Genomic DNA, 14,818 nt, shown 5'->3' with positions numbered 1-14,818 from the left:
TACTACTGCCTCTGCACTCAGAAATCACTCCTGGTGGTCTTGGGGACCATATGGGATACCAGTGATCAAACCCGGGTTTGTCATGGGCTAACCACATGCAAAGCAAATGCCCTATCAATGTGCTATCACTCCACCCCCACCCCAGAGGTATTTTTAAGAGCATCCTTATATATTTCACAGTGTATGTTTGGGTGTACTTTATGTCTGTCTGTGTACCATGTAGTCCATCTGAATTCAATATACTGAATCTCTTTTGAGTGTAGTTACAGAGTTGTATAACCGTTATTAAAATTTTAGTACATTTTCTGAAGTAACTTTTCTTCACCTTCTTGTCAATTGCTAATAATTTATAGATTCTCCTATTCTGGACATTTTGTATAAATTAGGTCAACTTTTGTGTTTGACTTTCTTGTGAATGTGTATTTGGTTTGTCCACATTATAATGAATCAGTACTTTATTCCTTCTTATTACCAGTTATCTGCCATTGTATGACATAACTTTTTTTTTTAAAATAATAGACATTGAGGTTATTATGAAAACATGGCTGATAATCAAGGTGGACATGCTTTTGTTCGGTGGCCATACTCAGTGGTGTTTAGGGCTTATTCCTGGCTCTGTGCCTAAAGGTCACTCCTGTTGGGGCTTGTGGGACTATATGGGGTACTGGTAATGGAATCTGGGTGAGCCAGTTGCAAGACAGGCATTGATGTACATGTTTTTATACAAATATTTTTGTTTCTGCTAGGAACACAACCTGTAGTAAGTTTTCTGAGTTACAAAGGTATGATAGCTGGTCTTTGAGGGAGGGGGTCTACCATACATTTTGCAAAGCAGCTGCTTCATTTTAAAGAACAGTGTTTCATTCACAGACTCTGGCCCTTCATACTCGCATGATGAAATGTGATTGTAATGTGTTGCTTACCTAACAGGGTAAGAATCCTCACTTGCCCGTTTGTACGTAAGATAGCTGCAGAACAGATGGCCAGTTTTTATCTGAAAGGAGAGAGCATTTTGAGACCTGATCATCCATCTCATTCTAGGTTGTTCTTTTCAATGGTGTGCACTCCTCAGTTCTCTTGAGTAGATCAAGGTTTAGCTGCATATCCTAGGGGACTAGGATGAGTCAACCTAATCCTGGAGAAGGCTCCAATATTCATCTGTGGGTGGGCTTAAATTAGTGAGTTAAGTTAATCTAAGCCACAGATATATGACACCACTTCAGAGGATGTAGCATCCTTTCTTGTAAGTGTCATCATTTCCTTGGTACTATCTGGTAAAAACTGAGTCATGAGGTGCTGAAAAAAATCTTGCACTCTTAATGTGGAACGTAAGGCATCTGCTTATTTCTGAGATTGTTATATCAGTCAACCCTACTCTATAAATGGTCAACTTCTTACTGGGCATGTCATACTGAATAGTAACTTCTCCAGGCTTGTGTGACAAAGTCCTAAGGCAGGCGAGGACCTGAGCCAGGTGGAGGGTCTGAAAAGCATGTCACAAGTATTGAGTGTCTTCGCCTTTACACAGTCATACTTCCAAAATAATTTTGATCTGGAAAGAAAGAAACCAGCTGCAATCCTGTGAGATCCTGCTGAAGTCATGTATCGAAATGGCATGAGTGAAACTTCCTGAACCCACTCTCCATTCTTTGTGTTTGTAGCCACAGCACGGGGTATGAGAATGACAACCACACGACACCCATCCTCTGTGGTGCCCAGTATAGAATACACACACATGGTGTCTTCAGAGGTATCCAGGTGAGTACTAACACCTCGGCAGGCTGGGGACTTTGCTAGCTCCTACATGTCTCAAAAACCCTGTAGTTCCTTGTTAATGGCCACGTAGACTTGATTAAGTTTGTTTTCGTGGGCTCAAGTTTTCATGATAGTAGGGTGGCTTCTGGGTAAAAGGGAGAATACAGCCACATTCTAACTCAGTCCAGAGTGCTGCATCTCATATCCAGTTACATTTTTCTGCTTAATCTGCCTTCCTGGAAGGGGGGTGGGCTAACTGGCATGAAGAGATAATTGGATCCTTGACTTTATTGGCATTTTTGTTTTGTTTTGTTTGGGTCACACCTGGCAGTGCTCAGGAGTTACTCCTGGCTCTATGCTCAGAAATCGCTCCTGGGACCATATGGGATGCAGGGATTTGAACCACTGTCTTCTGAAAGGAAGGCAAACTACCTACCTACCTCCATGCTATCTCTCTGGCCCCTTTATTGGCATTTTTAAAGTGCGCTAAGGCAGATTTTTATCACTCCACATTGAAATCTTGTTGTTTATTATTGCTAACCACACCAATAATAATGACAACAGGCATGTTCAGAAACGGTGACTATCCCGATTATTGTGCTAAGTTTTATATACAGAGTTAAAATAGCCTTAATGTTTTATGGCAGTTTTAGGCTTTTTTTGTTTGTTTGCTTTTCTTTTGGGGCCACACCTGCTGGCACTCTGGCAATGTGCTCAGAAATCGCTCCTGACAGGCTCGGGGGACCATCTAGGATGCCAAAAATTAAACCAGAGTCCTTCCAGGATTGGCTGCTTGCAAGGCAAACACCCTACCACTGTGCTATATTCTTCAGCCCCAGTTTTAGGCTTATCAAAAACAAAACAAAACTGTATTGGAAACACAATTTCCATTACTTTCCTCTTCCCAATATGTTAACATATATTGCAAGTGATCGGATGCATTATTACAACTGATGAGTCTTTATTGATAGATCATTGCCAACTATTGTCAGTAGTTTACACAGCATAGTGTCACTGCCCTGTGAACCATTGTTCCTCTCTTTTTCCTCTCCCCCCTCAACAGCCATGGATGAATTCATCATCGCCATTCTTTGTCCTTTTTGTTTCAGTGTGCCATATAGTTAGACCCAGAGGATGTAACCTTTTCAGACTGAATTTTTCTACTTAGTGATAAGCATTTAAGATTCTCCCATATCTGTATGTAGATCTTCCATTTAATCCTCAGGATTCTTTTCTGAGATTGGTTATTATCTCCACCTTATGTCTGAGGAAACTGAAGCCCACAGAAGGTATGCTATTTGTTTAAAGCCACATAACCAGGAAGATATCGTAACATAAGGATACTTGTACAAATCTGCATCTCCAGCACTCCTGTTTTTAGCCACCATTTGTGTATTCTGCTGCTTAGGTGATGTGAGCTATGACATTTGGGGGAGATAAGAGATTCAAAGGAGAATGAAGAAAGTCAAGTAAAAAAGTAAATAAACATCATAGAAAATTCCAGAAAACTCTATGAAAGCCACATCTGCAAAGCCTTTCTGAGGGTTTTGTAGTCCTGAGAAGACTACTCAGGACCCAAGCATTTGCATTGGTGACTTGAGCCGCATTTGGCTCACTCTTGGCAACATGAATGACCATTATGATACTCTCACTGGAATGGTCAGTTCCCTAGAAATAAGTTGTCTGTGAGCCAGGCTTTCACAAGATGCATGGGGAAAGGAGATACTCTGATTAATGTTTCCAGAAACATTATGCCATAGAATACTATGCTCTTTTGTCTCATGAGAACTGAAAAATATGGGTTACTAAAATAGGGAAATCTAGTGGAGACATAAAATGATTGATTCATTTCTTTAACAAACATCCAAATATCTTCAGTGACATCAACAACTAAATTTCATAGCGCATTACCATCTGTAAAAGAAAAATTTAAAAGTTCCTTTTCCATTCCTTTTATGAAGTCCATTTTGTAAGACTCACTGTCAAAACTTCTGATAAACTACACATCAGGTTAGTATTGTTTCCTATCTAATATTTTGTCTTGAATATACAGCTGGCTGGCCTTACCACCACTGTACTGTCTTGGGCCTCTGTGGCCTAATAGCAAAGTTTTTAGACACACATACATTCCCACAAAATAAAGGGGGTCAAGAGCAAGTAAAGTGCATGGAAGACTGAAACACTGTCTTTTGGTATCACTGGAAAAAGATGATATTGGATATACCATGGGTGTCTAGTGGTATTAGCCTCCCTTCACAGAGAACCCCAATCTCAGGGCTTTTTTGTAAATTAAATCATATGTGGAAGATTTGACTAGTTTGGGATTAATTATTAACCTGACTTTTTCCTAAGAAGGATTTTCTCATCACTTCATATTGGTCCCCAGGTCTAATGGCCATGTCTCCAAATCTAATAGAACTCTACTTTTTTTTTACTTGAATTTCCTTACTTTTTTGCTTCCAGTAGAAAAGTTGAGCAATGGAATGAATAAGTTCTTTCAGTTATTCTTTCTTTTTTTGGGGGGGGGGCACACCTGGCGGTGCTCAGGGGTTACTCCTGGCTATCTGCTCAGAAATAGCTCCTGGCAGGCATGTGGGACCATATGGGACACCAGGATTCGAACCAACCACCTTAGGTCCTGGATCTATCCTGTACTATCTCTCCAGCCCCTCTAATATTTTTCTTAGCCTTTCTGGATAAGCAATCCCAAGGAAATGTTTCCAATACTGGTTCTGGTAAAACCATAGCAATACTTTGAGAGCACTATATTGGAGAATGTTTTGACCTGTTGTAATTAATGATGTTTGTTGTGGATGTCTGGCCAAGGACTAATTTTCAGTCTTGTATTTGTCTTCCTTTTGGGAGGATTATACTCCAATGTTTTCTTTCTCTCAGGTCTGATGTATGTACTTAAGTGTGGTATCAAATCTCCATTTCTCTTTCTATGTACCTATAGGATGTTCGACGTGTTCCTGGAGTAACCCCAACTCTCGTCCGGTCATCCTCTGAAACCAGTGAGAAACGCCCCTTCATGTGTGCTTACCCAGGCTGCAATAAGAGATATTTCAAGCTATCCCATTTACAGATGCATAGCCGGAAGCATACTGGTAAGCATGTTTTTACCTTCCATATTTTGGTAGCTTTTGTGCAGAGAGAGTTCAGTGGTGCCTGTTTCCTACTGTATTAGCACCAAATCGGGTGATTTCTGGGGTTGAAATGAGGTCAAGTGATAGAAGAAAGTTGCAAGACTGTTCTATTTTCTCCTGAAGAGGAGGGGTAGGACAGTGTGGTAAGAAGAGAATCCCACAGAATTGAGGACTTAAGTCTGAGTCTGGATTCCATCACCAAGTGATAAGCCCATGAGCAATTCTCTCTGAATTACATTTGCTTCATGTAGCAAATTGATATGAAAATGCCTGCCTTATGTCATTGTTAAGTCTAAATTGGATCTTCAGATCAAATGGAATGAAAGGAGTAAATGACAACCAACACCTAATACATTATTGTATATTTGTGTTTCTGAATAAGCAAATATTAGCCTCCCTAATGACTGAAGCAAGCTTGGGGGTTTTTGAGTAGTTGCAATTTAATAATTAAGAGATTGTTGGGAAAGATTATCATAAGATTAAGGAAGACCTAGGATCACCCAGATCCCAATCTACAGGAAACTTTCAGGAGTTATTCTGAATGGATTAAAGACAAAATAGTACTTAATGTGGTCCAGAGGAAATTGGATTATAGTAACCAACCACATCCAGATGGAAATATGGTTTGTAGGTTCAAATTTAAAAATCTTTTTTTGATGGTGATAAACAAAGCAGTTTTATGCAGGTGAAGTGTTCTGCTACTGAGAAAGAGAACTAGCCTCATCTAGATTTTGGGCACCTGGAATGTGAAAAGCCATTTCACTGATGTTTGCCTTTTGTTTGCCTTTTGGCCTTGTTCATACTAATAATGGTTTTGTGGTTGCATCTCCCCTACAGGGAAAAGTTTTTCCAGCAAGGGAGTTGGTGTCTTCCTTTCTGTAATAGATTAGCTTTATTCATTGTTAGGATTATTTTGTTATTACTGCCGGCCGACTTTACTTTTGGGAAGCTGAGTAAGGAAGAAAATTATGTTCAGACCTCTTGAGACCTTAGATTTTGCTAAGTTACTGCATTCCAGAGATGGATTTTGGTATAACCCAAAGTACACAGCCAGTAGACATTATGCTTTGAGGCTAAAAATAAGAGAACTAGTGGTAATGTTATATTTTTACATGTGTCTCCAAGTAGGTCCACTAGAAAAATAAAAATAATAATAATAATAATAATAATAATAATTTATGGGAAGGTTTCTGCTAGGAATAATGCAAAGAAGAATATCAAAAGCTATATGATTATGTATCTTTTTTTTTTTTTTTGGTTTTTGGGCCACACCCGGCTTTGCTCAGGGGTTACTCCTGGCTGTCTGCTCAGAAATAGCTCCTGGCAGGCACGGAGGACCATATGGGACACCGGGATTCGAACCAACCACCTTTAGTCCTGGATCGGCTGCTTACAATGCAAACACCGCTGTTCTATCTCTTCAGGCCCAGATTATGTATCTTTTTAATGGGAAAATAGCATCTAGGAAAGTAGTGAGGACTCAGTGATGTGTAGATGGAATACAGTATACCAAATGGCCAAAATATCAGACCTATAGGGATCTTCTAGAAGTTCATATAAGTACAAAACAAGTACAGGCTAGAACTTACCAATTCTGACTATTCTTAAAAGGATATAATTTTTACTTGTTTATGATATTGATTCAGGTTATTAGTAATTTTATGTTACTTTAAGTGCCAGATATTTTCTTACATGAATTATTTAATATAATCTTTAAACATAAAACAAAAAAATCATCTAGACATAGATTATATGGAAAGTGAACATATGCTTTGAAACCCTCTGTCACAATCCATTTCCTCCCAAGAATTTATGGTCTGGTTTTGAATTAGGATATGCTAAGAGGTATAAGAACTAATGCGTACAAATTATGCATTATATTCTTAGAGTAAACTAGATTATGCAGAAGATGAAAAGTTCAAAGAGCAAGGGTTGCCCAAGAGGTTTCTTGTGAAGAGGAATGGTTTGTCTTAACCATCACAGGGTTGGTAAGTTTCGACAGAAGAAAGGAAAACAAGGCAGAAACAGAACAACAAGGAAAAGAATTTAGACTGAATTGGAATGAACCTAAGACATTGGATTGGATGATGGAAACAGTTCAATGCAGCATCCTCCACTCAGGGCTGTCTAAACAATAGAGAAAGGCAGGCCTGCTGCATGCAGCCCACTACATTTAAGATTCTACAAATATATTCTGTAATGAGAGGAGAAAAATCTCTCTATCCAAATACAAAGGAAGAAATCATCACAGAAGAAGTATAATTTGGGAGGGATATACAAAACTTTTTGACTAATAGGAATGTGAAGATGGCCACAAAGACCATTTGATAAGTAGAAAAGTGCAATGTTGAATTTACAAATGAGCTCTGGAAGAGCAGATTAACTAGGGAAACAGGATGGAAACAGCCGCACAGCAGAGAAACCTGACTGTTCCCATGAAGACTTGGTTTTGACCCTGAAGGTCATGGCTCAGAACTCTCAGAAGGAGGAAAGAGCCGATTGTCCAGTGCATTCTTCGAGTTCAGTTCCAATGTTTGGCTAAAATCCTCCACTGGAGAACAGAGGTCGAACTTCTTCCTTCTGAGACAGGTTGTTTAATCAACTCGAACTTGACTTTGCTTGGATAAAGGGATACTGGAGATCTTTCTAAATGTTTTGGCTTCTGATTCAATTTAAATGTCTTATAATCATGGGGATGTTTATGCTGGAATGAGAAGTCAGTAGCAAAGTACACCAAATCTTAGGCCATAAAACATGAAACACTTATTTCATGGGGCTTTCTACAAGGCACATCCAGAACTCTGCCTCCAGTTCAGTCTGTGACTTAAGACATTTTTGGTTTATTGTTTGCAAAAAAATACTCTGTCAAGTTTTGGTGTGTGTGCTAGGCATTGGGCTAAGTTTTTTACATGAACAATCTGTATCAATCTGCTCATAAATCCATGGTGTTGTTAGATTTTTGGCTCTAATTCATGAGAAGGAAAAGGCAGAGCTTCAAGTGATAGAGCTGAATGTGGTCCTAGTGTCAGACCCCAGCACTTAATTTTTCATTCTGGCTAATTCCTGCTGTGAGTTTGAGAGCGAATCCTTTCAACCCATCCTTACTCTGTGCCCACTGTCTATGAAAACTGTGAATAGGTGAACTAGTTTTCCCACTGCCACAAGCAGTTTGCCCTGAAAAACTCTAGGGCATTTGGGGATCCCTTCAGTTCCAATAGAAGAGACTCTTTAAGGAATCACCCCAATTCCGGAATCATCTTTCAAATAGAATCTGTCTTCCCCAAGGTGAGAAACCATACCAGTGTGACTTCAAGGATTGTGAACGAAGGTTTTCTCGTTCAGACCAGCTCAAACGACACCAAAGGAGACATACAGGTTTGTAAGGCTCACTTCTAACTGCAAGTATGTTCCTGGGGCACAGTGAATTTTGTGATTCTCTTTGTTAATGAATATGAATTCTACTTTTTGGATCCCCTATTATTGGTCTTTTAGAATTGTTTTCAGCTGAAGAAAAGTGAAGGAGCAAACAGGAAGAGAGTTCAAGTGGTAGAACACATGCTTTACATGTACAAAGCCCTAAGTTCCATCTCCCTTCCCTCATGCATGTGTGGACCTGGAGTCTCCACCATGGAACTGTCAGGCCTACTCAAGTCCACAACCAGTTCTGCTGGATATTGTCTCTAATATATGCAGAGAAAGAGAGAGAGACAGAGACAGAGAGATATGGGGACACAAGGACACATCTTTTTTTTTTCTTAAAGAACACCACCCATCACCAGTGCAACATTCCCATCACCAATGTCCCAAGTCTCCCTCCTCCCCACCTGACCCCCGCCTGTACTCTAAACAGGCTCTCCATTTCCCTCATACATTCTCATTATAAGGAAAGTTCAAAATGTAGTTATTTCTCTAACTAAACTCATCACTCTTTGTGGTGAGCTTCCTGAGGTGAGCTGGAACTTCCAGCTCTTTTCTCTTTTGTGTCTGAAAGTTATTATTGCAAGAATGTCTTTCATTTTTCTTAATACCCATAGATGAGTGAGACCATACTGCATTTTTCTCTCTCCCTCTGACTAATTTCACTCAGCATAATAGATTCCATGTACATCCATGTATAGGAAAATTTCATGACTTCATTTCTCCTGACAGCTGCATAATATTCCATTGTGTATATGTACCACAGTTTCTTTAGCCATTCGTCTGTTGAAGGGCATCTTGGTTGTTTCCATAGTCTTATTATGGTAAATAGTGCTGCAATGACTATAGGTGTAAGGAAGGGGTTTTTTTATTGTATTTTTGTGTTCCTAGGGTATATTCTAGGAGTGGTATAGCTGGATCGTATGGGAGCTTGATTTCCAGTTTTTGGAGGAATCTCCATATCGCTTTCCATAAAGGTTGAACTAGACGGCATTCCCACCAGCAGTGGATAAGAGTTCCTTTCTCTCCACATCCCCGCCAACACTGTTTATTCTCATTCTTTGTGATGTGTACCATTCTCTGTGGTGTGAAGTGGTATCTCATCATTGTTTTGATTTGCATCTCCCTGATGATTAGTGATGTGAAACATTTTTTCATGTGTCTTTTGGCCATTTGTATTTCTTCTTTGTCAAAGTGTCTGTTCATTTCTTCTCCCCATTTTTTGATGGGATTAGATGTTTTTTTCTTGTAAAGTTCTGTCAGTGCCTTGTATATTTTGGAGATTAGCCCCTTATCTGATGGGTATTGGGTGAATAGTTTCTCCCACTCAGTGGGTGGCTTTTGTATCCTGGGCACTATTTCCTTTGAGGTGCAGATGCTTCTCATCTTAATATATTCCCATCTGTTAATCTCTGCTTTCACTTGCTTGGAGAGTGCAGTTTCCTCCTTGAAGGACACATCTTATATTTTTTTTCTGTGAACCACAGAACAATGAAATCTCACTAGCAGTTTGCTGCCACACACACTGGACCTTAGTGAAGGACACTGTGGTGAGGGCAAATCCAATTTGTAGCAGAATATAATTTGTTATTTTGGCCTCAGATCCCACTAAGCTTATTGAGAAGCTGGAGTTTGTGGTTAAGGAATAATTGTTTCTGACAACAGGAGGCCTTCAAAGGCACAGAATTGGCTTCTACAGAATCAGGAGGTTTTGCTGGGCCTGGGATCTTTGGGGAACTTACAGAAGAGGCAGACACTGCAGGTGTGGCTGGAAATATGCCTGGATCCTCAGAACCAGGCAGGTGATGCCCCCACACACTATTAGGGCTGTGGCTAGACCTTCTCTGTCCATTTAGGTGTGAAACCATTCCAGTGTAAAACTTGTCAGCGAAAGTTTTCCCGGTCCGACCATCTGAAGACCCACACCAGGACTCATACAGGTAAAACAAGTGCGTAAACTTTTCTTCACATTTATTTTTCATTATTTTTGTAAATACTGTTGAGTGAAGTAGTTTGCAATGGGAGAGGGGGGAAAACACCTGCTAAGCAGATTGGGATTTTTTAGAGGGAGTGAGGCATATTTAAGTAATGGTGTAGTTCAGAAGGGATGGGGTATAATGGGTAGGACTACAGAGCGTAGGAGAATGATGAGAACAGCATTAGAACAGTAAAGGAAGAGAGACACCAAGTTCCACTGCTTACAGTTTGTCACATCACATTTTTTTTTTTTTTTTTTTTGGTTTTTGGGCCACACCCGTTTGATGCTCAGGGGTTACTCCTGGCTAAGCGCTCAGAAATTGCCCCTGGCTTGGGGGGACCATATGGGACGCCGGGGGATCGAACCGAGGTCCGTTCGCTTACAAGGCAGACACCTTATCTCTAGCGCCACCTTCCCGGCCCGTCACATCACATTTTAATCACCCATATGGATAGGATCAATGGCCTTCCAGAATAGCAGTAGCAGTTGCAGCTGCATTGATCCTCTGGAAGTCCACATTTCCCAGTATGGATCCTTGCACTGTTTAGAATGAAGGCTTTAGAAATCCTATTTATACTTTGCTCATCTCAGCTCCAGAATAATAGTTCTTCCTCCCACACCAGAGGACACACAGACACTCACTGCCAAAGCTGGTTGAATTTACAATGAAATAAGTGCCATTTCTTTTGTGGTGGGTTCCCTCTGCTTTTGGCTTTGTGTAATCTCATTTTATCATTACATCCTTATAATACAAGTAAGAAAGAAGCCAGAGAGATAGTACAGATAGCACTTGCCTTATATGTGTTCAACCCAAATTTAATCCCTGGCACCCCAGATGATCCAAAGCATACCACCAATGTTAATCCAATGAGCACACTTAAGTATGACCCAATCTCATCTCCCTAATCAAACAACAGCAATAACAAAAGGGTAGAGAAGGTATGTTGTATCCCCATTTTACAAATAGGCCAAGACATACAGAAATGAAATAGTTTGTCTAAAATCTCTAATCCAGATGGTTCAGAGAATGTTTCCTTCAGAGAAAATTGCAGTTAAGTGTACACTGTGGAGGCCAGAGTGATAGCACATTGATAGGGTCTTTGCCTTGCATATGACCAACCTGGGATGGACCTTGATTCAATTCCTGGCATCCCATATGGTCTCCCGAGCCTGTCAGGATTTCTGAGCACAGAGCCAGGATTAACCCCTGGTCACCAAAGTGTGTGACTCAAAAACCAAAAAGAAAAGAAAAGAAAAGAAAAGAGAGTCCACTATGGGGGCTGGAGAGGATAAGGCATTTGCCTTTCACCTGGCTGACCCAGGTTCAATCACTGGCATCCCTTATGGTCTCCCAAGCACCACAGGAGTGATCCCTGAGTGCAGAGCTAGGAATGATCCCTGAGCATTACTGGGTATGTCCCAAAAACTAAAAAAAATGGTGTAGAGTCCCTTACAGTAAGAGTTGGGAGGGATGACACAGATTTGCCCTGGTTTTACTTCATGAATGGCAGCCTTCTCTGTAAAAGAAGGATAATGCCTTCCTTTCTGACTTTATAAGGAGCATATAGGAGAATGTACATTTGTATATGTGTGTGTTCAAAATGTCTAAGATTTGATACAGAATTGGCATTTTAATCTGCTAGTTGTCTGCCCTCTGCAAAAGGATGCTTGGAAGAGCTTTGTAAAGATCTTTAGATTGAGAAGCCTTCTTTGGGCATATTTGTTAAAAATCTCAAATCTGAGTTTCAGTGTAAGAGTGCATACTTTGCTTGTATGAGGTTGTAGGTTTGATAGCTAGCATAAAAACTAAACACACATACACAAATTTATAAACCATGGCTTGGCAACAACCTTCTGTATTACAGGAGTTATGTTCTAAGTAATACTTAGAAACAAATATCAGGCAAACTAGTATCTTTGATTTACTTTAAGATGCCCAACTCGAGACTGGAGAGATCATACAAGGGTAGGGTGCTTGCCTTGCAGGTGGCTGAGCTGGGTTCAATCCCTGACATCCCATATTGTCCCTCATGCATATCACTAGTAATTCTTTGTTTGTTTTGGTTTTGGCTTTTGAACCACACCCAGTGGTGCTCAGAGGGTACTCCTGGCTGTGTGCTCAGAAATCATTTCAGGCTCAGGGAAACATAGGAGATGCTAGGGATAAAACCTGACTTAGCCATATGCAGGGCCAATGCTCTCACTTGCTTTGCTCTTGTTCTGCCCCCCGCCCCAGGATTAATTCTTGAGTGCAGAGCCAGAAGTAATCTCTTGAGCATTTGCCACGTGTGGGCCAGAACACAAAAAAATAAAATAAAATGCCTAATTATAAAAACCAATATGACATATTACATTAGTTCTACTACTAAATGGTGAATCAGCTTCATCATTATTAATAATAATATCCAAGGTAATGATACTAATAAGTCCTTGAAAACCATTTAAGTATGACTCCTCTAATTCAAATAGCAGAGGGAAAACATGCACACAGTTCACAAAAGTCTTAGCAACAGAGAGAACCACAAAGGATCCCCTTCATACCTAGTTAGATATGAATTACACTGACATGCCCTGTAGCTTAGACTCATTCCTCCTCACCCATCTCTTAATGATTCCCACCCTTAGGGCTGCAGGGTTATTACATAAAAGAGAAAGAAGGTGAGAGGGAAGTTGGCATGGGTTTGGGGGAGGAGCTAGCTGGGAACCTTTAGTAATGGAACTTATGCCCAGACTCTCCACCACAGTACCTCTGACTGGCCATTGTGTCAACAGGTGAAAAACCCTTCAGCTGCCGGTGGCCCAGTTGTCAGAAAAAGTTCGCCCGGTCTGACGAGTTGGTTCGCCACCACAACATGCACCAGAGGAACATGACCAAACTTCAGTTGGCGTTGTGAGGGCCCAGTGGGCCATCCCAGCAACCAGAGAACGCAGGAGAATAGGCGTTCACAGGAGACTTCAGATCCCTCCTCACTCACCTCTCCAAGAAACACATAGCTGTACCTCTCTATCCAGCTTCAGAGACAACACTGGCTACTGAATCCCACCAGTTCTGTCTTTTGAGTGGGACTCAGTCCTGCATTTAGACAACTTGCAGGCCCTGGAAAAGTGGTTGATGGTCTCTGGTTAGTTAAAACATAACAACAACAACAAAATTACCAGTTGATCTGGATTTCCCACTGTTAAGAAGAGCTATTGTCAAGAACTGTTACCCCACTCTCTCCTCCGTTTACCCTCTTTTTCAGTAGGAATGGAGTTGTCGTTCCATTTTCCATCATAGAATATTTATAGACCGGGGCATGTGTATGTGTCTGCTAATGTAAACTTTGTCATGGTTTCCATTTACTAACAGCAAGAGCAAGAAATAAATCAGAGAGGAAGGCTGTGGGGGAAGCCATTTGACATAGCCGAGGTTAGGCCGGCTGCTGACCTACAGGCGGGATGCAGGGCTACCAGGTCACTGAAAAACTCTTGCCTTCCAAGCAGCCAGGAAGAAAGACTCAGAGCTCACCAGTACCTTTGTACAGAAGTATAAACGCGTCTTAACCAATCTGATTCCTACGGTGTTACCCTGAGCACAGGGCTCTTAAGAAATCATGCTTGAAGATTTAAGAAGTTGTATTTGTGTTTAGGTGTGACTTTTTTGGATTTGTGATTCTCTTCATCTTCAGAGATGTTTAAAGCTCTTCACACAAAGGAAAAGGAGTTCTTTTTCAGCATCTGGGGTGTCCCCGAGTGTACAGAACCGTGTTTCTTATGTGGCTTTAAGTTGTAAAAATTAAAGTGACTCTTCTTTTGAAAAATGGACTAGTTCATGATCTCAACTGATAAGATTATTAAATAACTTAAAATAAACTTTGGGCTTGCAAAGAAAAAGAAGACTAGTGTGAGGAAATCCATTGTTTAAAGGTGGTAGGGTGTGTGTGGTATTTTTTTAAGGGGGAGTTTTTGTTATTTAGTGTTGCTTGAAATTGTCATGTAAATATATACATATCTGGTAATGATATGCTCTTTGACATCTAAAATTAGGAAATGTATAAAGATTAGAGGCATCACTGTATCGGTGTTGATCATACAACGTACTGGTAACACTAAAAAAAAATTGTAACCTGCATTTTTCACTTTGCTCTCAATTAAAATCAATTCAAAAGGAATCGGTAAGATCTATCATCTCTTGTGTTCATATATAGTAGCCAGATGAAACTTTGTTATGCAAGCAAAAAGGTATCACAGATGTTCAGGTCCACTAGTTTAAGCATTCCTGATCCTGACCACTATTTATGTATCTTAGAGGAACCTCAGGAGACAATGATTCATTCCTGAAACCATCATGGAGCCCAACCTTCATCTCTCATAGTAAAGGAATTGTATTTCGCTATGGTTGGAAGAGGGCATTGTGAGTGGCATGTTGGGAATTGGTCTTTTCATTTATTTATTTGGTTTTTAGGCCACACCTGGGGTTACTCTTGGCTCTGCACTCAGAAATCACTCCTGGCAGGCACAGGGGGACCATAAGGGATGCTGG

At 40.5% G+C, this 14,818-nt stretch overlaps 1 protein-coding gene across 1 annotated transcript in view; it reads left to right on the top strand.

Annotated features, from left to right (window-relative positions):
* Positions 1 to 13,237, top strand: part of WT1 (WT1 transcription factor) — a 53,791-nt gene extending 40,554 nt beyond the window's left edge. The window contains 5 exon segments of the mRNA XM_049780696.1: positions 1,662 to 1,758; positions 4,712 to 4,862; positions 8,187 to 8,276; positions 10,175 to 10,267; positions 13,069 to 13,237. Of these exon segments, the coding sequence (XP_049636653.1) occupies positions 1,662 to 1,758; positions 4,712 to 4,862; positions 8,187 to 8,276; positions 10,175 to 10,267; positions 13,069 to 13,190 (553 nt within the window). The 3' untranslated portion in view covers positions 13,191 to 13,237.
* The last annotated feature ends 1,581 nt before the right edge of the window (positions 13,238 to 14,818 follow it).

The sequence above is a fragment of the Suncus etruscus genome, chromosome 9 (genome assembly GCF_024139225.1).
Source record: "Suncus etruscus isolate mSunEtr1 chromosome 9, mSunEtr1.pri.cur, whole genome shotgun sequence".
Lineage (NCBI taxonomy): Eukaryota > Metazoa > Chordata > Mammalia > Eulipotyphla > Soricidae > Suncus > Suncus etruscus.
The sequence above is the reverse complement of the archived record's forward strand: the minus strand, read 5'-3'. Positions and strand labels throughout refer to the sequence as shown.